This window comes from Ylistrum balloti, unplaced genomic scaffold (genome assembly GCF_031769215.1).
Source record: "Ylistrum balloti isolate Yb309-2 unplaced genomic scaffold, AGI_CSIRO_Ybal_v1 Utg369810, whole genome shotgun sequence".
Lineage (NCBI taxonomy): Eukaryota > Metazoa > Mollusca > Bivalvia > Pectinida > Pectinidae > Ylistrum > Ylistrum balloti.
In genome coordinates this window covers 624,333-652,091 of record NW_026781983.1, presented here as the reverse complement: position 1 = coordinate 652,091, position 27,759 = coordinate 624,333, and the positions used below count along the sequence as shown (strand labels likewise).

At 36.9% G+C, this 27,759-nt stretch overlaps 1 protein-coding gene across 1 annotated transcript; it reads right to left on the bottom strand.

Moving 5' to 3' along the window:
• On the bottom strand, positions 1 to 26,194 carry LOC132544843 (alpha-(1,3)-fucosyltransferase C-like). Its single transcript, XM_060208493.1, has 2 exons — positions 25,707 to 26,194; positions 1 to 1,072 (listed from the first exon to the last, which is right to left on the bottom strand). Exons 1-2 carry the CDS (start codon positions 26,192 to 26,194, stop codon positions 1 to 3), a joined length of 1,560 nt encoding a protein of 519 aa, XP_060064476.1.
• Positions 26,195 to 27,759: the final 1,565 nt, after the last annotated feature.

The following is a 27,759-nucleotide window of genomic DNA, read 5'->3' as shown; positions in this document are numbered from 1 at the left end:
TTATATTATGTCTACGACGGGTCTACACGAGCGCCTAGGTTGCGAGTCCTGTCGTACCCACTCATCAATATCCTCATACAGATGTTCGTATTTCTCGGACGGGTTGTGTAATCTTCTACACAGCTCACAAAAACTGCGTTCACAGCCAAGCTCTTCAGCCTTGTAATAACGACGCCAGTTGAAATAAGACTTGAATGATTCTTTGTCGTCTGATAACTTCTTTAAGAAAATACCTAATTTACTAATTGATGAGAAGTTTCTTGTGTCCACGTATGATCCCGGAGGGAGGAAAATAGAATAGTCAGGAGCTCCACGAGTAACTGGTATCGAATCAATATTCTGACTGAACACTCGGAAACTCTTTTCCGTTATGTAGTCTATGCACAGAGAATTTTCAAATGATGAATAGTATTTATATTGTCCGATGCACTCTTTCCATTTCCCTCTCGGACAGAAAAGATTCCCACATCGGCCGTATATATCAACATCAATATTCTTTTGAAGTTTTTGTCCATATTTAAGCCTCTGGCTTGCCACTCCGCAGTGTGAAACAATCCAACCAAGATTTCTGGTTTTATTTTCCCATATAATATCTGGTGCATCAATGACCTCCGAGTCCGTTCTCTTTGTAAAGTTACCATATGGAAAAAATATATCAGCATCTCTTCTATAGCTCATTGTCCAATTAAATAATCGTTTCCACTTTTGAAACTGCGGAATTAAGAATGGCGGTTCCAATGCATGGAAGACCCATGTCTGACCATTGTGCTTCCTGAGCGGTTCGCTCAAGCGTATGCCTGGAGCGTGGAACACAACGACATCACTGTCGTGGTAGTTTGATGACGAAATCATCTTACACTTGTACTTGCAACTGTCGAACACGTGCAGACTTACCCAGGGTGGTTTGTTGTAATAGGTAACAAGTTTCACAGTCATTGGTTTAGAAGGAGGCTTTGTTAGAAACATAGGGATAGCGTAAAGGTCAGGTACAATCGTCCCTCCGAGCACTATGAGGTAAAGACATAGAGCCAACAACAGCAACAAGCTGAAACTCATCAGGATCAGCAGGAGTCTGCAAACAAGATGTTTTACTTATTTGTCAACATTGGATGATTTAAAGAAAACATTTATTTTTGTATATTTTGCACCGAGTCGTCATCACTAAGCTTCGAAACATGACATGTGTGGGACATGAAATGACCAGAAAGTAACTTTATTTAAACTGGTGTTCAATATTCACTATAAAAACGTCATGAAAATAACCCATAAGAATAAGAGAAAATGGAATGATACGGAGTCAATGTAGATAAAAAAAGGGAAACATGTACAAAAGAAATATGTATAAATGTTTTATAAATGTCCCACATCACGTGGAAAAGGATTTCTAAAACCATACATGGATAATCACTTTAAGTTTTGACGAGCTACCACACTAAATAAATAGTAAATGAAATATAAGGATTCTGAAAACATTAGTCGGGAGTCATACTTTTAAGTAATTATCTGATAATAGAATTACTTTCTAAAACGAATGTGGTTCACCTAACTCGAAATCTTGATTTGATAGTTAAATACCCTTGTACATTTTCAAGAGTCTCCGCGTAAATCTTTCTAATGTTGTGGTATTCTCGTTTCGTAGATCGTGAGGTTTGATTACGATGTTCTAAACGTGCAATATATAGTACTTATATCGATGCTGTAGGCTTGGTAATGTATATTCTTGTTAGTTAACTTTTTTCGGGACAATATCCGACCATGTGGAAAACATATTTTGGGAATGATGACTAAATCTTTTTCGATTGTTTTATATGGACCTCAACGCGGCCCTTTCCTATCAATTAAAAGACGAATCCTTCACAGCTGTCACAAATAAGTTATTATTCATATAGTTATATTCCATACACACTAATTCACATAAATAATCTTAAAGAACTATTTCCGTTTACGACTATAAAGAAATAATGCGTTTTGATTGTCGATGAGGTTTCGTCGGTGATGTGCAATTTTCATGACATAGTCAGCAATTCAGGGATATGCTTACCTGTTGGGACTGCTTTTTGAAGTCATGATTTGTTCAGTTACTTAAGCTGTATTATGTTCTTTGTAATAGCTGCAAGATCCTCCCAACAAAACGCATCACCATCTGTTAACTGTACAGCCTTGTCATCGAATTCTATAGATGCATTCTCCTACTCTCGGAAGTCTCGGAAGTCTTCGCCTGACATTTGTCTCTCTCTTCAACTACAAGAAATGTACTTCATGTTAAAAATACAGGGTGTTCAGAAAACCATGTGTATCATGAATGTAGCAGTGATATATTATGACATACAAAGTGTATAAAATCATAATTTACATGTAATCTGCATTATTTTATTCTTAATATCATCTTACTCGTTTCCTTAATCAATGTCAATAGGTGAGGTGCCCGTAACGTGTCGTCCGTACATACATGTGTGTTTCCATGGTACATAATGTGCTGTGTTCAAGTGGTATTGTCCGAGTGGTTAGTCATAGTATTACGTCATCAAGATGCAGTAGTTTTCATTAGTTGTTGGAAAAAGACATCATAGTCTTTTATTACCCGTATCTGTGTCTTGCACGGTTGCACGCATTGCAAGTGGCATATTGAAAATAAAAATTCTCCAACCCACAAAGTGGCCTTGTGTTATATATACATGCCAGAAAATCCTACTAGTACATGTATACCTATTTTGAAATCATATTAAACAATTTTTTATGAGTTGCACGAGAGCCGAGGCACTTCAAAGTAGAAACGTCTAAGACTAGTTTAACAAAGTATCATAGGAAACTCATTTGAGATCCTTTGTATCTGAAGATTAAACAAAACTTTGAAATCGGATTTGATGGCGATGAATTGTAAAGCCATCGAAGAAGCACGACTTGCGTCATTAGCTGTTGGAAAAATGATATGGATATTAAATATCTTAAAAGTTATACCGTTCTTATTAAAATCATATATCTACATGTAAGTCGTATTTTCAACATTATCTGCATACAGAATCTGGTAGCGATAGATAATGCTAACTACAAACATGTTGATATCAATAGCTGGTGCTAACTACATACATGTTGATATCAATAGCTGGTGCTAACTACAAACATGTTGATATCAATAGCTGTTGCTAACTACATACATGTAAATATCAATAACTGGTGCTAACTACATACATGTTGATATCAATAGCTGGTGATAACTACATACATGTTGATATCAATAGCTGGTGCTAACTACATACATGTTGATATCAATAGCTGGTGCTAACTACAAACATGTTGATATCAATAGCTGTTGCTAACTACATACATGTAAATATCAATAGCTGGTGCTAACTACATATATGTAGATATCAATAGCTGGTGCTAACTACATACATGTTGATATCAATAGCTGGTGCTAACTACATACATGTAGATATCAATAACTGGTGCTAACTACATACATGTTGATATCAATAGCTGGTGATAACTACATACATGTTGATATCAATAGCTGGTGCTAACTACATACATGCTGATATCAATAGCTGGTGATAATTACATACATGCAAATATCAATAGCTGGTGCTAACTACATACATGTAGATATAAATAGCTGGTGCTAACTACATACATGTTGATATCAATAGCTGGTGCTAACTACATACATGTTGATATCAATAGCTGGTGCTAACTACATACATGTAAATATCAATAACTGGTGCTAACTACATACATGTAAATATCAATAACTGGTGCTAACTACATACATGTTGATATCAATAGCTGGTGATAACTACATACATGTAAATATCAATAACTGATGCTATCAGGAAATAAGTATTTTTTTGTGCCAGCGTCGTCACATATAACGGACGCTATAACAAACAACGAAGAGAATTCATTTTAATGCCGAAATGAATTTCTCCTTTATTCTTCGGTGTCTAGTTCAAAGTGACAGGAACCGCCATGTACACTACAGGTAAAGAATTATTTCCCTAACCAATCGAATTTCATTTTACAAACCATTTCAAGTAAAATTCCGATAACTGACCAAGGCGATCTAACCTGACATAACTGGTTTAACTGACCACGTGACCTGTGTCAACGCACCTGTTGAGTCGTGTCAACAAGAACGTTGCGTTCACTGAGATATTGTGCCGCAACCGACTAATGCTAAGAGCTGTTTTCTCCTATTTATATATATATATATATAAATATATAACATACTACAAGGTAACGAACAATGGAAAAGTACAATACAGACGCGACGAATTCTTTAAAATCCCGCCTAGAACGATATCGGGGAAGGGGGGGTGGGCAGGGTATTCTTATGTGTTCATTGTGCACGCATATTCCTGATCACTTAACCATCCATTTAGAACAATTATATCACATACGAAGTAAGGTAGCGCGAGAATTACCTGTTGAGGTTTATCGATCCAAAGACTCGGTTGAATGATAAAAAAGTCGTTTCGTGGATTCACGCCAAAAGGAAAGTCATACAAGGACTCTATACTTGTATGTTGCTAGATGCATCATATCATACTATGGTAGAAATGTCCCAGGACAATGGACTCTCAAAGTTGCCATGTTCAAATTTCTTGATTTATTTCAAATAAAATATGTTTAAAATAAAATAACTTAATAAGATCAAATATATCTGTCAAGCGTTTGTCTGACGCTCGAATTTGTCCTTGTTGTGTAAGCATTTATTATAACATTCAATGATAGCCAGAACAAATGAAATCAAGAAAAAATGGTGACATCCTAAATTCAGAGACGTAACGCTTGTAGTGTTTTTTGTAGGGGGTCTTTTAAACTAATAATAATAATAATAATAATAATAATGGAGCATTTGTGTCTCCCAATGGGAGTGAACATTTAGTGACCGGGAGTTTACCACATCTTTCTCACAAGTTACCACGACTTTGTGGTCCCTCGGAGTATCTCATTCTACATAAACACATAATATCCAGACGGCTCAAATTATATAGCATATACGTTATACTATACAGTAATCTATTTTATCTGATAATGTTATGCAGAAAAAATATATACTTTCTACTTACTTTGTTTCCCTGAACAATGCTCCAGAACAATAACACGTGTTAATCAGTGCTACTCAAAGTTATTTTTGTGTTAAGTAGATCAGCCCTGTAACAGGTTTAAGAGAAATTTTAGTGAAGACCGCTGTCTTACTAGGAGCGTCAAACACACATCTGTACACGCCTCGAGTGTTTCCTTGCCTGTATTGCTTCCTGGTAAACGAGAGAGTGTGATCGATAGGCTTGATCGTATCACATTATACCCAACTTACAAAATACCCCCAAGAACATTATCGGATTTTCTTTTTTAAAGTAATAAAGAATGAAAAACAAACAACTCAAAACAGTTTACTGTTAACGACCTCAATTTTGTTCAATTGACATTGTGATAAGACGTTATCGAATTTAAAAAAAAATGGAGAATAATTTCTAAAATAATTTCCCTATTACCTCCGGTCTTGTTGTCAAATTGAAGTATATCTTCTATTTCTACAGAACTGAATCCCATTGTCCAAGGAGTGCTTTTGACCTTGTAAGAACTTACTACAATTCCCCTACTAGATCCCACACCTTAGGGGGCCGGACACTTGATTTATACACCATGGGGTCCTTTTAGCCACATCAAAATAATTAGAACGGAATCCTCTGTTGAGCCCCTCCCCTTCCGCCCCGCCCTAAGGTGCCAAGACCCACTATTTTACAAAATTGCTTTCTCTTCACCAAGGATGCTTCTTATCCATTTGGGGACAGAATCCATGCATTCCCACAGAAGAAGAATGTTGAAGTTTTTTTTACCGAGTCTATCTGCCCCTTCTCAGTCCAGCCCCTCTAATCCCAGTGGGCCGAAACCCACCGTTTATATTGATTTATCTTCAATCAAACATACTTCAGGCAAAATTAAGAAAAATATTAAAGAATGTGCTCTGTTTTCCACATAAGGCTTTCCCCCGCCTGCCCCCAGAGGACCGATACCCAACGTTTATACAAAACGAATTCTCTTCACTCAAGAATGTTTCACGTGAAATGCAGACAGAACCCAGTCATTCCTACAGACGAAAATGGATTATAAGAATCTGTCCTATTTCCCTTCCCCTATTCAGACCAAATTTGAGCCAAATCAATCCTAGAGGGTAGTAGGATTTCAGGATTTCAAAACTTCGGATTTTGGGCCCCGTCTCTTAGGCCCCTGATACCCAGCATTTAGAAATTGTGTTCCCATATGGACGCTTTTGACTAAAACTGGTCAAAATCCACTTGGTCATCTATGACTAGTTGTGATTTTTATGTAAAAAAAAAAAAAAAATGACGAATAACAGAGACTCGTTACAACATAAGCACACAGAGACCATGTGAGCTAAAAAAATGTTACCTTACATCTCTCTGATTACTTGGTGAACAATGTACATGATGTGAAATATTGGATATTTATGACCGGACAGCTGTGACCTTACAGTGTAGCGTAATATATTATATTTAATGGAAATGACAACGTTTGTTATGGTAATTTAGAATAGATAATGCTTTGTGAACAGCTGGACATATTTCCATTGGAAGGTGAAGGGCCGTCTGTTCTATTGATACAAATACTAATTTAGAATTCATTTTCAAAATGAAGAAGGGAACACGTTGGAAGGGAAGTAACTCAGCATTTTATTCTTTTAATTTGGCGGGTTTTTCTTTTTTCTTTCTTAAAAGTAGTAGTGGTGGTGGTGGTAGAAGTAGCAGCAGCAATTTCAAGTATTCGGTAGGAAAAACTACATAGAGAGAATAAATTGTCAGTGTCTTAAAATATAAGCTGCATTTTGGCGAGTGTGATTAACCCATTTATGATAGGACCTTGTGACTATTCATTCCCGTATGATAACCTCTGTGTGCAAAGACATTATGACCATTCACCCCCTAGTGATAACCCCTTTATATCAAGACCTTATGTCTATTCACCCCGTATGATAACCCTTTATATCAAGACATTATGTCTATTCACCCCGTATGATAACCCTTTATATCAAGACATTATGTCTATTCACCCCGTATGATAACCCTTTATATCAAGACCTTATGACCATTCACCCCGTATGATAACCCTTTATATCAAGACCTTATGACCATTCACCCCGTATGATAACCCTTTATATCAAGACCTTATGACCATTCACCCCGTATGATAACCCCTTTATATCAAGACCTTATGTCTATTCACCCCGTATGATAACCCTTTATATCAAGACCTTATGACCATTCACCCCCTAGTGATAACCCCTTTATATCAAGACCCGTATGATAACCCTTTATATCAAGACCTTATGACTATTCACCCCGTATGATAACCCTTTATATCAAGACCTTATGACTATTCACCCCGTATGATAACCCTTTATATCAAGACCTTATGACCATTCACCCCGTATGATAACCCTTTATATCAAGACCTTATGTCTATTCACCCCGTATGATAACCCTTTATATCAAGACCTTATGACTATTCACCCCGTATGATAACCCTTTATATCAAGACCTTATGACTATTCACCCAAGACCTTATGACTATATGATAACCCTTTATATCAAGACCTTATGACTATTCACCCCCCCCTTTATATCAAGACCTGATAACCCCTTTATATCAAGACCTTATGACTATTCACCCCGTATGATAACCCTTTATATCAAGACCTTATGACTATTCACCCCGTATGATAACCCTTTATATCAAGACCTTATGACTATTCACCCCGTATGATAACCCTTTATATCAAGACCTTATGACTATTCACCCCGTATGATAACCCTTTATATCAAGACCTTATGACTATTCACCCCGTATGATAACCCTTTATATCAAGACCTTATGACTATTCACCCCGTATGATAACCCTTTATATCAAGACCTTATGACTATTCACCCCGTATGATAACCCTTTATATCAAGACCTTATGACTATTCACCCCGTATGATAACCCCTTTATATCAAGACCTTATGACCATTCACCCTCCCCCCCTAGTGATAACCCTTTATATCAAGACCTTATGACTATTCACCCCGTATGATAACCCTTTATATCAAGACCTTATGACAATTCACCCCGTATGATAACCCTTTATATCAAGACCTTATGACTATTCACCCCGTATGATGATAACCCTTTAAATCAAGACCTTATGACTATTCATCCCGTATGATAACCCTTTAAATCAAGACCTTATGACTATTCACTCCGTATGATAACCCTTTATATCAAGACCTTATGACTATTCATCCCGTACGATAACCCTTTAAATCAAGACCTTATGACTATTCACCCCGTATGATAACCCTTTATATCAAGACCTTATGACCATTCACCCCGTATGATAACCCTTTATATCAAGACCTTATGACCATTCACCCCGTATGATAATCCCTTTATATCAAGACCTTATGTCTATTAACCCCGTATGATAACCCTTTATATCAAGACCTTATGACCATTCACCCCCTAGTGATAACCCCTTTATATCAAGACCTTATGTCTATTCACCCCGTATGATAACCCTTTATATCAAGACCTTATGACCATTCACCCCTCAAGTGATAACCCCTTTTTATCAAGACCTAATGACCATTCACCCCGTATGATAACCCTTTATATCAAGACCTTATGACTATTTACCCCGTATGATAACCCTTTATATCAAGACCTTATGACTATTTACCCCGTATGATAACCCTTTATATCAAGACCTTATGACCATTCACCCCGTATGATAACCCTTTATATCAAGACCTTATGACTATTTACCCCGTATGATAACCCTTTATATCAAGACCTTATGACTATTCACCCCGTATGATAACCCTTTATATCAAGACCTTATGACTATTCACCCCGTATGATAACCCTTTATATCAAGACCTTATGACTATTCACCCCGTATGATAACCCCTTTATATCAAGACCTTATGACCGTTCACCCCCCTAGTGATAACCCCTTTATATCAAGACCTTATGTCTATTCACCCCGTATGATAACCCTTTATATCAAGACCTTATGACCATTCACCCCCATAGTGATAACCCATTTATATCAAGACCTTATGACTATTCATCCCGTATGATAACCCTTTATATCAAGACCTTATGACTATTCACCCCGTATGATAACCCTTTATATCAAGACCTTATGACCATTCACCCCGTATGATAACCCTTTATATCAAGACCTTATGACTATTCACCCCGTATGATAACCCTTTATATCAAGACCTTATGACTATTCACCCCGTATGATAACCCTTTATATCAAGACCTTATGACTATTCACCCCGTATGATAACCCCTTTATATCAAGACCTTATGACCATTCACCCCCCTAGTGATAACCCCTTTATATCAAGACCTTATGTCTATTCACCCCGTATGATAACCCCTTTATATCAAGACCTTATGACCATTCACCCCCCTAGTATCAAGACCTTATGACTATTCACCCCGTATGATAACCCTTTATATCACACCTTATGATAACCCCTTTATATCAAGACCTTATGTTTATATCAAGACCTTATGACTATTCACCCCGTATGATAACCCTTTATATCAAGACCTTATGACTATTCACCCCGTATGATAACCCTTTATATCAAGACCTTATGACTATTCACACCGTATGATAACCCTTTATATCAAGACCTTATGACTATTCACCCCGTATGATAACCCTTTATATCAAGACCTTATGACTATTCACCCCGTATGATAACCCTTTATATCAAGACCTTATGACTATTCACCCCGTATGATAACCCTTTAAATCAAGACCTTATGACTATTCACCCCGTATGATAACCCTTTATATCAAGACCTTATGACTATTCACCCCGTATGATAACCCTTTAAATCAAGACCTTATGACTATTCACCCCGTATGATAACCCTTTATATCAAGACCTTATGACTATTCACCCCGTATGATAACCCTTTATATCAAGACCTTATGACTATTCACCCCGTATGATATTTATATCACCTTATGACCACCCCGTATGATAACCCTTTATATCAAGACCTTATGACTATTCACCCCGTATGATAACCCTTTATATCAAGACCTTATGACTATTCACCCCTTATGACTATCAATATCAAGACCTTATGACTATTCACCCCGTATGATAACCCTTTATATCAAGACCTTATGACTATTCACCCCGTATGATAACCCTTTATATCAAGACCTTATGATATTCACCCCGTATATCAAGACCTTATGACCCACCCGATAACCCTTTAACCCTTTATATCAAGACCTTATGACTATTCAAGACCTTATGACCTATTCACCCCGTATGATAACCCTTTAACCCTATCAAGACCTTATGACTATTCACCCCGTATGATAACCCTTTATATCAAGACCTTATGACTATTCACCCCGTATGATAACCCTTTATATCAAGACCTTATGACCCTTTATTCAACCCTTTATATCAAGACCTTATGACTATTCACCCAGTATGATAACCATTTATATCAAGACCTTATGACCATTCACCCCGTATGATAACCCCTTTATATCAAGACCTTATGACTATTCATTCACCCCGTAGTGCTAACCCTTTATATCAAGACCTTATGACCAATCACCCCGTATGATAACCCTTTATATCAAGACCTTATGACTATTCACCCCGTATGATAACCCTTTATATCAAGACCTTATGACTATTCACACCGACCTTATGACTATTCACCCCGTATGATAACCCTTTATATCAAGACCTTATGACCATTCACCCCGTATGATAACCCTTTATATCAAGACCTTATGACTATTCACCCCGTATGATAACCCTTTATATCAAGACCTTATGACTATTCACCCCGTATGATAACCCTTTATATCAAGACCTTATGACTATTCACCCCGTATGATAACCCTTTATATCAAGACCTTATGACTATTCACCCCGTTTTATATCAAGACCTTATGACTATTCACCCCGTATGATAACCCTTTAAATCAAGACCTTATGACTATTCACACCGTATGATAACCCTTTAAATCAAGACCTTATGACTATTCACCCCGTATGATAACCCTTTAAATCAAGACCTTATGACTATTCACACCGTATGGTAACCCTTTATATGATAACCCTTTATATCAAGACCTTATAACTATTCACCCCGTATGATAACCCTTTATATCAAGACCTTATGACTATTCACCCCGTATGATAACCCTTTATATCAAGACCTTATGACTATTCACACCGTATGATAACCCTTTAAATCAAGACCTTATGACTATTCACACCGTATGATAACCCTTTAAATCAAGACCTTATGACTATTCACCCCGTATGATAACCCTTTATATCAAGACCTTATGACTATTCACCCCGTATGATAACCCTTTAAATCAAGACCTTATGACTATTCATCCCGTATGATAACCCTTTAAATCAAGACCTTATGACTATTCACCCCGTATGATAACCCTTTATATCAAGACCTTATGACTATTCACCCCGTATGATAACCCTTTAAATCAAGACCTTATGACTATTCACACCGTATGGTAACCCTTTAAATCAAGACCTTATGACTATTCATCCCCCAAGTGATAACCCCTTTATATCAAGACCTTATGACTATTCACCCCGTATGATAACCCTTTATATCAAGACCTTATGACTATTCACCCCGTATGATAACCCTTTATATCAAGACCTTATGACTATTCACCCCGTATGATAACCCTTTATATCAAGACCTTATGACTATTCACCCCGTATGATAACCCTTTATATCAAGACCTTATGACTATTCACCCCGTATGATAACCCTTTATATCAAGACCTTATGACTATTTACCCCGTATGATAACCCTTTATATCAAGACCTTATGACTATTCACCCCGTATGATAAACCTTTATATCAAGACCTTATGACTATTCACCCCGTATGATAACCCTTTATATCAAGACCTTATGACTATTCACCCCGTATGATAACCCTTTATATCAAGACCTTATGACTATTCACCCCGTATGATAACCCTTTATATCAAGACCTTATGACTATTCACCCCGTATGATAACCCTTTATATCAAGACCTTATGACTATTCATCCCTATATGATAATTCATTATTTTTTCAGACCCTACGATGTCGCTCTTTTGTAAAGTCCTTAAATCGTTAAAATGAATTTAGCTACAATGAATCTTACAATCCACCCGTAAACGATAAATCACTTCCACCCCACCCCACCTCCTCTTTTTTTTTTTAAATTTTTAATTTTAAGACCTGCTGTTCCTTACACCCGTTTGGAATTAGAAATGCGTTGATTTCATGTCCTTGAACTCATCACCAATGATATATTAATAGCCATTTATACTCGTGCACACTATTAAAAGAACACCTCTATGACATTCCTCTAAGTCCTCACTATTATGTTATAGTGGTCTGTTCACGTCTATCTACATATCTTCCGCTGATCCGTGCACAGGCATATAGCCTGATGCTAGCGCTTGCTCGTTTTTTAATGCCTGGCAAAACGATAATCCAAGTTATCTATCTATATAAACTTACATGCTAAAGGAAACGCAATCGCTAAATATTTGTAACAATTTTACTATTTCATTCAAATATGTCATTTTGTTTCTCAACTAATAAAAAATTATGATTTATTTTACAGGATAACACATCCAATTAAGTGTTAAGTTATAACCAATGCGGCGAAGGATGTCAAGGTTCAAGAGAGGGCAGTCATTAAAATTTCATTAGTCTCAACGAATATGTCCCCCGTTTGCATTCGTTGCAAAGCGGGTATAGTCTCCAATGGATTTAGGCGCGTTCGAATGCGACGATCTAACACACACGCTCTATTGGCGAAAGATCGGGACTGAAAGGTTGTCAAGGTAATGTGTCTACGTTGTTTAGACGAAGAAAATTCATTGTTCGTCGCGCTCCATGGCACCTGTCTTGTTGAAAGATCAGGTTGGTGAAGAAATGGCACAACGACAGGTTGCAATACAGAGTCTATGTTCCGTTGTCAAATTGCCTTCGATGACTACCAAAGGGATTTTGCGGCCATTCCGATATTAGTCCACCCACTAATATAAGTATACTTCATTTGAATATTTGGAGTTTACGAAACAATGTCAGCTACATGAACTCTTTAATAGATGATGCTGATATTCTTTGCATTACTGAAACCCTTTCCGGCGATTGTTCCAAACTCCGAAATTATGATTGATGGCTTTTCTGAACCTTTTCGAAAAGACAGAAATATATTTTGTGGTGTTGTTGCTATGTCTATTTCTGAATTGTGGAAATGATATGGTTACAAATTAAATGTCGAAATGCCCTTTATCTTGTCTGTAATTTATACATATAAATATTTATAACATGTCTAATGTTAACCAACTGTGCATCTTTTTTACTGATAAATTCAATGGTGCTGTGATTTAAGTATTCCCTCCATAGAAATATGAGAAAAACAAGCAGACATAAAAAGATAATGTTTAATTGTAACACTGAAGGCAATAGAAATTACTATAACAAAGAAACAGTAATTGATAAAAGCTATAACAATCCTAAGATTTATTGGAAAGTCTTGTGAAATGTTCTTAAAGGTGGAACAAATACAGAAATATCCCCTCTGTTAGATTGTATTACTAATGAAATTATATATGGCAATTACAAAAAATGTGAACTTCTGAAAAATTACTTGAGTTCTGTGTGTACTTTGATGTAAATGATCTGGATAAAAAATCCAATAAAGTTGCAGATGCAATGAATGTATTAAATATAAAAAGGCGTCAGGCCATGACGGTATTAGTCACAAAATGAAGTTTTCGTGCCTATGCCTTTTTGTATTGAATAATTCTTTGTCGTTATGTATATAACCTAATCCTTGGAAAATTGCTCCTGTTTTGCCTTTTTTTTTAAAACCCTAGCATAACCTCTAATTACAGAACGATATCGCTTCTTAGCTTTTTAGTTAAATCATATGAACGTGTGGTCTATGAGTATATATACAATTTCTTAATTGTAAATGACCTTATTTACAAATACCAGGCATGATTCCTACATGGGCATTCAACTACACATCAGCTTATCAAGATGTATCACTCATTAATTTCTTCTCTAGAAAATTATGAATATTCTATTCTTATATTTTGCAACTACCCTAATGCATTTGACCAAGTACAGCACAAAGACCTTATCCATAAGGTGAATAGGTATGCTATGTCAGGACCACTCCGGTGGATACGTATTATTTTTCTAACAGGAAGCAAACAGTTTTCAATAAGGATTCACTATCCACTTTTCAAACTATAAATGTAGGTTCTTCCTGATATATATAAACAATATTTCCTGTAATCCCACTTCCCTATCTAGACGTTTTGCTGATACTTCCCTCTCTTACGCATCCTATGGCTTAAACGTAATCAAAAATGAATCTAATTCAGACTTAAGGAAGTTTGGTCGAAAAACCGATTGACGTCATTATATCTTCATAAAACTGAGGTTCTAGTCATGACAAATCGTTTACTACCATTTAATCCAATCCTTACTTTCAATAACACTCCGATCCAAATTACTAACCATCATATACAATTAAGTGTTATTCTTTCTAACGACTGAAAGTCGAATGCTCATGTAGAATATATTGTAAGCAAAGTAACCAAATACATAGCGACCCTTCGAAAACTAAAACTTATCTTAAAAAGGAACAATCTGGCAAAATTGTATCTTACCTACATTAGACCTTTAGACCTCGAATATGCATGCGAAGTATGTGACAATGTGACAACTGTGGTACAACTAATTCTTCAATACTTGAAAACATTCAGCAAGAAGTTGCAACAATAAACATAGGTCAATCCATATTTACCACACAGAATTCTTATATCGTGAAAATGGTTTATTACCACTCTCCAATAGACGAGAAGCTCGCATGCTTTCCTTTATTTTATATTCAGTGATATTGCACTTGGGATTCTCACAGGCTTATAACCTAATGTTATCGGTGATTTAGTACCACACAACTTAAGAAATGTCCATCTAGTAAGCGAACAATAGTTTCGTCTTCAACTATCGCAGAACTCTTTTACCCTTCTACTATAAAACTTTGGAATGATTTGGACAACAGTATCAAATATCCTTCTATAAATTTCTTAAAAGTTAATGAAAAAATATATTGCAGTTAACAACACATTTGACTATGAGTTTGCCTCCTTTGCACCTAGAAGACTAATTATCTACGAAACCACGTTAGTTCTCTTAATTATTACCTCTTTAGAGTCAATTTTATCGATTCTGCCGAGTGCCATTGTGGTCATCCCTGTGAAGATTGTTACCACTTTTTTTATTACTTGCCCTTACATATTAATCTACGAGCAACTCTTCACACAGATTATGGTACTAAGTTGATATTAATGTTGATATTCTTTGGAAAGGTGATGCAAATATTTCATGCGATGACAATATGAAAATTGCTAAAGCTGCCCAGCATTTTATTGGAACATCGGGTAGATGTGTCGTCTGTGTCGGAGGGGAACACTAACAAGGCACATGTAGGTGTTTTTTTTATACCTGCCTATATTTGAAAAATATATTAGCTGAAATTAAAACGTTTACGTCTGGAGAAAACAGGACGAAGAATGGAGACCCGATCTTGTCCAGCCGCGCTTGACGCACAAGAAATATGAAGTGATGATTTGGGGCTGCATTCGTTGAAATGATGTGTGACACTGACTTCTATCGATGGAAATATTGATGCTGCAAAATATCAGGAAGTCTTGTAAGAACATCTCTGGTCTGTTATAGCAAGGCATTTTCCTGCAGGTGGTTATTTTTCCAAGAAGATAATGCGTCCGTACATCGTGCGAGGTCCATACAGGAATGTCATGCCCGAAGTGAAATCAACTGCATGAGCTGGCTTGCACATTCTCTAGATATAGATATTCTTGAAAATCTTGATGATTGTATGTCAAAATACCGCGTAACATTTATAAAAGTCGAAAAAACTAGATCCGGGATATACAACAAAAAAAATCTGGATGGAAATTACCCCTGCATATATTCACAGCTGATAAAATTCGGTCCATAGACGGATTACAGGGACACCTGGCTAAAAATACAAATTACAAGTGTGCATCTTTTTTTACAACTGAGTTATCAGTTACCTCTCGGTGTCATTTTTTATCGGCCATATTTATGTCAAAATACAAACACGCCGCCATTGTGACTGAATACTTGGCACGTCACTGTAGTTCCAAACTTCATCGGATATAACAACTATTTTATGAATTTTCATACATTAACTTGTTCATTACAACTTGTAAAATCGCTTATTTCAACAATTATGTATATTTCTTACCGTAATATTAAATGAATTCAGAGAATAATTCTGTCGAGTTACGGCACGTACAAAAATATGTGTATTCTGACCATGGCAGTGTCAGCTGAAGGGTTAATATACATCATTGCTCCTTGGAGCTCTAATGTACACTGGCATATCAATGTAAAATCGAAGTTAAAAGCCATATAAACTAGTTTCTGACAGTTTAAACAAAAACGAGAGGCTTGATTTTTAAAAATTTACCCCGGTGTCATCGATTTTCGACGGTGTAAGAGAAAATACGTAACTTACGGAAAAAAATCAAATATATTTTATCCCAAGGCTTACTTGACTAGTCTTCACCAATTCTATAAACAGTTGATAGACTTCCGACAAATACACCAAGTGAAATATATACAATCATGACGTCTGCTTACCTTGAGTGCGTGTGTGTAAATTCAACGGCCATCCAATCTACGCTACGGTGGCCCATAAGGAAAGTACAAAAAAATAAATTCAAACGTTAACAAGTCAATTGTATATGTTTCAGGCGCATAACTCTTCTAAACTCCAAAAGTTAACATATAATAGTCTTTAAAATCAGTTTTAAAAAGGTTGAGATATAGTTTTGTGATTTAATTTTTGTATTTGTTACAATGACGTTACTGTTTATCCCTCCTCCTGGTAGTTTAAGGACAGAAGAAAATGTCACCTCGCCAGATGAGTTGGGTAGGGTTGCTAATTAGACCTTGCATGCAATTTAACATACATCATACGTGGTCATTTCATTCACGAATCCCGCAAATGTTTATGACACGATACATTCCTGCTGCTATCAAAAGGTTGCAGAAGGTGAGTGCAGTTGGGAGGAAGGATAAATAATATGGAGTGATTTTCTTGGGCCCACTCAATAAGGCTTATCGATATATGGCTTTTATGTCCGTCATGCAAAACAAAGACTGGGGATTCTTTAGATCGTGAAGGCAAATACTTTACAAGATGCGTCTGCACATGTTGTCTGATGATTTCTGTGTTCGACCATCCGGAATCACTTACTGTGTCTGTTGCTCCTGGGGTAGCTCCTTCCATCAGACCATTAAGCATACGTTTCCGGGAAAGATGAAGAACGGTGGGACCTGATTTCCAGAAGATAGTTTAGGACTTTCCTGATGTGACAGTCTGGGGCTTATAAGTGGCACCTGAAACAAGTTTTGGAGGTTTGTGGTCTGTTGAAAGCCCTTTATCGCCTTGATTATAAATAACATGTGGTCCTTCCTTAAAATTCCATTACTGTAGAATGTTCCCAAGCTTCTTAATATATTGCTCGATGACAGGCTCCATTTGTTCTGGCTGCCTCAAGACGTTACAAAGTTACAAAGCCACTAAAGACTCAAAAAGTTAAAAAGAATTGCAGAATCAGTTGCCAGATTAATGGTTTTCCATTCTGGGATATTCATAACCTAACTCAGCCATAATGTTGATATGTCCAGAAATTCGAGCTTCCTGTTCTTGTGAAAACAGGGGCGCGGGTGCAGACTTTACGACATCCACGATAACTCGCACTTTTATTCTATCTTTCAGTGTAGTTATTTGCACAATGAACAAATTTGCTGCTTTCTGAACGGCCATGCCTGTCTCCAGAACTGCAATATATTCATCTGACAACACTTCAGGGTCATATTTTAATCTGTATTTTCCTCTTTTGGGATTCTTGACATAAAAGAAGTGAAATGACATTTATATATATCTCATTACAAAATGAAATACATGAATTATCAACAATGTTTACACGACAGAAATCCTGCATCCTCCATGATAAGCTGACGTTTCTAGGCTTCCATACATTCTTTTTCTGACGGAGTCTCCATCCTCATTTGTCACGTGATCTTGATGAGAAAGATTGACAGCAAAACAGATGCGAAGTCACAAACATTTTCTTGCTAATTTAATGGGGTATTTTGGGGGTTAAACATCATCATGTACTTTTGGACATACGCAAATGTTAAATAAAAAAAAAGTTACTTACCGCACGTATCATCGTTATCCAAACTCTTTTTTTGAAAATGTTTGCAACTGTGCTGGCATCGAAACATAAATTCCGTGATCCCTGACATGACCCGTAACGGCGCGTGCGACCCGGAAATGAATGAAACGAAAACAGCCGTCGAAACTGAAAACGGCAGGATACCTTTCGCCAAGTTCTTCGGATGTGGGTGATGGTAAGGTCGGATGCTAGGGCTCATCCACGTACTAAACACACGAAGGCGCCACTGTACTGTCGGTGATGACGTTGTCACTGAGACGCTTGTCATTGGAATAAAAAATACGGCGAGTTTTTCAAAATGGTCGGTGAACAAATTGAAACTGAAGAAATGTAATTACACACACAGAGATCATGTCGATAAGATTATACAAAGAACATGTGCACTGTATAAATATTAGGACAAGACACCATATATTTTCTAATATCACAGATGACCGAGAATGCACAAACGACATAAAAACCTTGGATAAGGGATATTTATCTTGTCAGGCAAGCCTTTTTCATTCAGAAACATTCATTTTTAACCAGAATATTTTGTGTTGCAATAAAAAATAAGGTAGGATATACATTAATACTTCATGTTTCAGTCATGTAAACTGGACATCGCAAAAATGTTTTGGTCTGACATGCATGTACATGAATCATGGAAAATTAAATAATTACATGTGAATAGATAAATAAATATCATTGGGCTCATTTTTACGATTCAGATCAAAATAAATAAAGGGATTAAAAACATCTCGATGCGATTGAACTTTGAACGAACAGTTATACACATCAAACTTCAGTTTAATTGTCCGTTTTGAAAAAGAGTTAAGCGAGCAGACCAGAGTATTCGTAACTGTTTGTCTGGCCATTTTAAGGAGAAGGTGATAAAATGTGGTTGGGCGTTAATGAGGATTGGAACGTGTTGAAGGGTCAGAATATGTTGAAGGGTCAGAACATGCCTGTATATGAATCATGAAAATTAAAATAACTAGACCATTGTCGAGGAAGGGCCCCGCATAATACCTACCCCTTATGATTGAGTTTCTTAATATTAAGAAATATATGGACAGGTGTCAAGTATTGAAAGCAACTTTCATCAAAATCCAATGAAAATGGACAGATGGACAGATATATGGATCGACGGACAGGGAAACGGACGGACGGACAAGGTGATTACTATAGGGCACCCGCATCACGATGCGGGGCCCTAATTAGTCACCTTTAAGTTGAAATCTTTTAAATACAAGGGTTACCCTACAATTTATTTTCTCTTCAGTGTAGATATAGATAGCCATCACAATCCCTGGAATTTCGAGGAGGACCTTGAATATGATATACATTTTGTATCAGTACAATGAAATAACATTCTGTAAAATATTTACATTATGTATCTATAATTATTATACATAAATGTACTGGTACCCCTTAGGCTTGTTTTGTTTTAGGTTTATTAATAAATCTTAGAGTATGCATTATGACATGATTAAAGTAACAATTTTGTTACAAACAGGTATCATACAACTTTAAAATGAAGTGTGATAAACACATTGGTGACTCATTGAACACACACTGTGAAAATCCAGCTGGCAAGATCCATATGGCACTTCCAGCACTTGGTAGCTGTTTTATTGGCATAGATTTAAATCAAATTTGAGAAGACATGTACTGAAAGGTTACACCTTTCACAAGCGAAAATTAACATACAAAGGGATGTCATTTTAAAATATGGTAAAATCACGGAAAATATCCAGATGGATTTTTTATTATTATTGTAAGTTATTTCATTCCACATTTCACACTTCGGTAAACGGACTGCAAGAGAAAACACAGAGATTAAATATGGTGCTAATAAAGTACCCCCTATAACTAGTTTGATGATGGTTGTATGATAATCAGGTGAGTTATCTTGATATATGTAGTTAATACAGAGGAATGAAAGATGACCAGCCCGTTGTCTTATCCTTTTGATTTCTCAATAAAATTTGTGTTGCAATGAAAACAAATTGACAGATGATCATTTACCTCGATTGATTGTAAGATTTTTTTTTTTTTTTTTGTTCAAGGTACCCCTATACCAACAAAGGACCTGCCTACCACACGAAGAGAACATGAAGTCTTTCTAGAGAATCCAAGACCAGTAAAGTTTAGAAAGATGGCAGGGTTCAATGTTTTTGTGGAACATCTTGTTACAAACCATTGCTCAACAACTACACAGCACATTGGGCAGAGATACCTGTATGGAAAAGCATATATACAGGTAATGACCCACTGTTGTCATTTAAATCAAGCTTAGTTTTGAAGGATTGATTTTGACATTGAGATTTCATGTATTCTTTGTTCCAACCGCAACATAAATTATTTTTTTCAGACAGTGACGGTCAGGTAATGGGCGTGGCTGAAATGCGCATGCGTCATTGTCGGGGGAAATCTGACAACGATAGTGACGGCACAACAGAGCCACGGAAAATACGAGATGTATGAATGGAGATGCTGGTTTTACTTCTTTTAACATAGGAAATGTCAACCCAGGCGACACGTCACCCAGGACTGGATATCGAGGTCAGTATTGTCAGACGAAATTTGGGTATCCAGCCGAATCTTTGCCTTCCGTTGAAACGGTGCAACAGTCACTCAGACGTCAAATACAGGAGGGCAAGGATGTCAATTCAGCCGCCCTGCTCATTCCTTATTACAATCGAATCCATCCTGAAAAGATCGTCGCCGATAACCAAGTTGTAAGACTACTACAGTCGCTGACATTGCCCCAGAGCATTCAAGCCTTCCGCATATACAAAAACGTTATGTGTCAGACTCATTCACACCGCAGGGAGGAATTAGATATGTATGAAAGGGACATCATTTACATGGAAAGTCGATACAACGGGAAAGGGTTTTCTGAATACCATAAAATGTTTACAACGCAGGCGGCAGCTCATTTTAAATGTAACAATAATGTTAAAGTGGATCGGTAAATCAGAATTACCACTGTGTTTTGTGGAATTTTCGCAAATTTCAAAGCCAGTATATATGTTCTGTGTGTGACAGCACCCTGCGTCAAACAAGTTTCTGTCCTTGTGCGGACAGTGCTCGTATTTACAACTCGTCAGTCAAAAACAACAACAACAGTGATACTGACGTGCTAGGTCGGGCACGAGTGCAACGCAATGGCAAAGAAATTTGCAACAATTTCAATACATCTCGTGGCTGTACGAGAAACAACCGTAAAAATCTTCATCTCTGTTTGATGTGCAAAGGAGAGCATACTCAACAAAAATTTAATTCGTTTTCAAAAAACTCTCAAGAGATGGGACAAAGCAAATAAATCAGGCTTTGATTCCCGTCAAAGTAGATCTAATGGCTTTAGAGCTTGAAAATCATCCAGACAAACAATTTGTAGAAACAAACAGAGACCACAATAAGCAGAGTTATAAAAAGGTTTTCTCCTCGGTAAAGAAGTATCATTTCACAATTACAGAATAAGCCTTATTGATATAGCAGAAGGGAAATACTAGGTCGAGCAAAAAACGTCTTATAGTGGCAAAGGTAAAACAGACATTCGAGATGCTTTCACATTAGTTCCAATACAAGAGGATCTGTAGCCATTCTACGTCGTTAAATGGGATGATTACTTCACTTTAAAAGGCTGGTGTTTGGCAATCGTCCAAGTCCAAAACTATTTGACACTCTGTCTACTGCTATCTGTTGGATTTTAAAACATAACTATGGAGTTCAATATATCCTGCATTTGCTGGATAACTTTCTGACTATAGATGCACCAGAAAGCTTTACCTCACTGTACTATGGCGCTGGTCTTTAAACAACGGTTTGTGCCATTGTCTAGTAAGAAATCGGTGAGATCAACTACATGTCTGGAGTATGTATGTACTATCCGAGATACAAAAAAGATAAAAAAAAAATCATGTAAAATAAATAACCTTTATTTATTTAAAAAAAAAAAAAAAAAAGATGCAGACACGTTTGCCAGTAGAAAAGATAGACAGAATTTCAAACATTATATCAACGTTTATAACTAAAATGTGTACCAAAAGAGGCTTGCTCAGTCTCATAGGACAATTGAACTTGCGTGTAGAGCTATTCGTCCAGTAAGATCTTGCAGGTTGTAGATCAGATCAGATTCCACTAAAGCAGAAACGGAATTTTTCACATAGGCAACACCTTCAGGTTACGGGTTCGCAGGACAATGGTTTATGGGAAATTTCTTATGGTCAACAACTTTTCTCTGCATGCAAAGTAAATTGCAGGGAAATGTAATCTAATCGTAGATTCTCTTTCGCAGTTCCAAGACCGGAAGTTTAGACTGCTTGCGCCAACGGAAGACTCAATACCAACACCCTGCCCGCTGGCTTCAGAGCTGGCGCTTTTCTAAAACCTGGCATGGAGTGTTTGATGGAGGTGTCCATTTATCCTAATTTAGGATTTTAGTGCTTCGTCACGTTCTTAATCACGTCCCGGGTGATATGTCTTTGCCAACGTCCCCAGAAGATTTACTTGGTTACTTCGCTACCTATTGTGCGAGATTATTAAAATTGCAGTGGTGCACCATTAAATTGTACCTTGCTGGGGTGAGTCATCATTACGTAAAACATGGTTTCGGTAACCCTTCACTTCAATGTTACAGGCTCAGTATGGTATTAAGAGGTATTAAAAAATCTCAAGTGTCTACACCAAAAGTCAGGATGCCCATTACAGCACTTATTCTTTTCTCGCTTTGCAATTCTCTTCAGGGCGGCATCTTTGAACCATCTTTGGACCTTTGGACTCTACAATGCATGATCTTAGTAGCCTTTTCTAACTTTCTTCGTTGTAGTGAATTCACAGTGCGATTAACAGAGCATTTGACTTTAGGTTATGTTACATTTGCGAGTGACCTTTCATATTTAAATCTCCGTTCGCCAGCATCAAAAAAGACCCTTTTCAGCATGGTGTTGTAGTTCAAATTTAGGGAAAAAAAGATGAATGGGTCCGGGATTATTTGTAAAAAGCTATTTTGATATACGCTGAAACTCTATTAGAGGTTGTGAAAAATAGTAAACCTCTGTTCGTGGAGGACCAATTGGAAAATAAGCCTTTCTCTAGTGACAGGTTTCTAGGCTATCTAGAGAATGTTCGAACAAGATCTGGTTTTGATGCCAGTAAGTATTGAGGACATTCTTTCCGTGGGGGTGCTGCACCTACTGCTGCTACAGCAAACAATGTAGAAAATCGTTTAATTCAGACACCGGGACATTGGCCATCTTCATGTTACACTCAATATATACAGGTGCAACCAGACGTTCTGAGAAAGGCTCAAAAGCAGCTGTGTGAGTGACTTTATTCTTATACATTACAATTATATAAATGGCAATATAATTCTCTTATGAACTCTCTTGATTTTACATTTAAATCATTCGTTTGGCATCTTATTCCCGATCGGATCATTATATATTGATATCATGTCAATAATTGTAACAGATCTTTATATTTCTTTCGAAGTACGAAAGAGGTATACAAGATTCCATGCCAATAGATCATATGCATGTATATATATCTCAGTGTTTAGATGTAGAATAGCAATAAATCCGAGACATCTAATTTCTGAGTTTGTTGTGTATAAACTATGACTAAATATTGCAGTTTTAGCAAGTGATCCTATTAAATAACACCTTGATTTTGATGGCAGACTTTGGCACCTATGTAAGATTGTTTTTATAGTCCAATCACTTTAGGTGAAATATAGGGTCAACCTGGAACTAATTGCAACAGAAACGGGGACAACAGTTTTGAGTTCCTTAATACTTCCCTCATGCACATGAGAAAATCTAGAAAAATCTAATGAGGGGAAATAAGTGTTTTTTGTCTTTTCATAACCACGTGTTCGACTAAGTTTTTTACAGCCAACATAGCAACGGAAACGCCGAGGCTCGTGTACATATGGAAAAGTCGATATATAAAGGTCATCTTACACCAAGAATTCAAAAGTATCAACAACAACATGTAATTTGGTGTATTTAATTGTATTTAAACAGATCATATATATATAGTTTTATGATTTATTTCCGATTAATTTATGTTTTACCCCACCCACCCAAACTTTAATCAGGTCTGAATTCACCGTTAACAGTCAGTCATGAAATAATCATATAACGTGTAATCATTCTAAACGAAATACTGAAACAAAACTAATAGCTGTGTGGCTTCATACGAGTTTACAATATACAATGCATTATTCATATGTTTCCCCGCCCACTTTATTTGAATAGGTCTACAAAATAGCATACGAATGACACAGTATTCGTCCAAACAATTCAGTTCTTTTGCAGTGGTATAAAGACAATATCTACAGCACATACTATTTAACACAAAGATATTTGCTAAGCAAATTCTCATCACAAAATATCACTTACGTCTTCTTCTACTATGTTTGAAACATTCGTACAACTAAGACCCCTACACTCACCACACCAGTTGTGCATTCTAACCCATGTTTTCTATGAGTATCACAACTGGATCTGCAGTTACATGTGATAGTTTTCAGAAGATTTCCATGGGTTGGAGGTTTATCCGTATTAATGGGAATGAACCTAGCATCGATCACCGCCCAGCCCCAGTCAGTTGGTTCAAGCTCCATTTTTGGACCTGTAAATAAGCTCTGTAACGGTGAAATTTTGATGCATCATATATTCAAATATTCAAATATCGGAGGTTGTCTACTTTACAAATTTCGTAAAGCGAAGAAGATTCAGTCCTTCAATCTCAGCACCACCTAATGGACGTCCCAGAGAGAGGGAGATTGGATACAGGGGATCCTGGCTTTACTCCTACTCTTATACGATAGAGCCCTCTCGTTCTTTAACGTGCCCAGTGTATAACACTGATACACGTCTGAACCCGACCAGTCACTTTATCCTGATACTGACGAACCAGTCGTAATGCCAACCCCATGATCCTGAACGCCAAGGAGGGAAGCCATTACTACTATTTTTTGAAAATCTTTGGTATGACCAGGTCGGGGATCGAACCCACTACCTCCCGCACCGGAGGCGGGCGCTCTAACCAGTTTCAGTGATTAGGGTGGCGGACTTGTGATCTCATGTGACTGACGGTTATGGGTTCGATCCCCACTCGAGCCACTTAGTCTCGCGGGAGTGTCCTTGGGCAAAACACTTCAGAGCATAGTCTAGTACTGGTGAAACCCAGGAAGCATGGATAGGTGAACTGTCGCCATGATATGACAGAAAGAATATTTAAAGCGGCGTTAAACACCACTCCACTTTGAAGATGAACACTTCTTACCTGAAATTTACACTGCAGGATTGATGGTACACAGCATCCGCTGCAGGTAAGTCCAGCGCCATATTGATTCGTTTCTCCACTTCAGAAGACCACATATCAGATCGTTGCCTACATATATCGAGTAGCACTGATTGAAACAGGAGAGTGCGGACAGGGTACACGTCTATTCCTCGTTTTTTGTCGTTTAGTTTTGCATCCTGTCCACAAAATAAGCAGGGATCTCTAAAATTGAACTGTTCATTCCTGGATCTCAGCGACGGTAATGCACATGGACTAACTGCTGCTTTGTCATTGTTGTCTTGACGGATCACATTTTGGTCACAGTAGTCTTTTCTGCACTGAACGTGTACCTTTTGACCAGGACTTGCGACGGCATCATCACCACGGTCTCTACTTGCTTTATTTATACCGTCAGATCCTTTCTGTCTCAAGTGTGCGATCGCTTCCCCTCCTGCCAACACTTGCTTGCAAATAATGCTCTTATCCATCTGAAAATTATATTTAGAGAAGACAGTACAATCTGTTTACGATTAATTAGTATTTTTTCTGACAATTAAGGATTACATGGTGGTCCAGGGAGTGTTCTTGTGCAATGCACTTCAGAGCTCAAGCCTAGTACTGGTAGAATCCAGGAAATATGAATAAATGATCTGTTGCCGTGATATAACTGAAAAATTGTTCAAAGCGGCGTTAAACGCCAAGCAACCAAACAAACAAATGCACACACTCGGTGTTACGCATCTATGAAATCAGGTAACGTGGATATCGCTTTATGTAAGTAATATCATAGTGATTGGTGGGTTGGGAATTTATATTATATTTCAGTTTTGTCATTTGAACACCAACGTTTATAAATGGAAACCAATTAATATTTAGATATGTACATACCTTAAAGCAATTGTTTCCAAGTGTCAATCCCACATTACTTTCAGACTGACATCTTTAAGTAACTTTCTGAAACCAAAAATAGTGATAGAGGTCAACAGACATAGAGACCAGCAGTAACAGGCACGCTCACATTAGTTATTGGGATTTTCCTTATAATTTACGAAAATGATGTCCCTTATGCGCTTCCGTAGATTCAAAATTTAACATAATCTCGGCTCCAAAGTAATGTTTGAATTTAGTCGTTTATCTTTATAATTACTATGTTTTATATAGAAACTATGTTTAAATACCATACAAACGAATAACACCAAGCATGCGTGCATCGTAAAGACAACGGAGAAGTGACAATTCGACAATGTGTGGACATGATCGAGATTATATATAACATGGTGTCAAAGATACCGCTAGATATAATCACATCTTGTAAACAATGACACAGGCAACAAATTTGTATGAAATCATGGTGTTAGTCACTTATTAGGGTCTTTAAAAAGTTCTGATAAGTAGAAACATTTGTAAAGCAACAAATAGGTAGATTCTATACTTACTTTTATTTTCTTCATAATCGGAAATAAACAAACCCGATGACGTCACTATACGACTGCGATGACGTCAGTATGGTGAGCTGTTCAGGCCATGTCAAAGTAGCTTTGCCGTGTACAAATAAAATACAATTTTAAACAACTTCCGCAAATTGGATTTTTCTAGATTTTTTGTATGTTTTCAAGGGATCATTGAACTGCAAGATTTTCGCAGAAAACACTCTGTTGCAATTAGTTCGTGGTTAAAGTCTATAGTGACTGGACTATTAATGAGAAGTGTGTTTTGGACCATAACAAATTATTGAAATTGTAAAATTATACTTGGTTATGTCAGGGACGTATAATACAGTATTATACGTCACTGGTTATATCCATCTACTTACATTTCGATTATCTGTAATTCGTTCTCCTAACATCAGTTTACAAACGAAGTCAGCGTTATACATCGATATCAATGACATAATATATGAAACACATATATACAACATAATATGTTCAAAGTTAAAAGTCATATTAACTTATTTCTTTCAGAGTAAACCAAAAAAGAGAGACTTTCGATTTTTTTTCGAATTTACCTTTCGCCGAGTTCGTCTGATGTGGGAGATGGTAAAGATCGGATAATA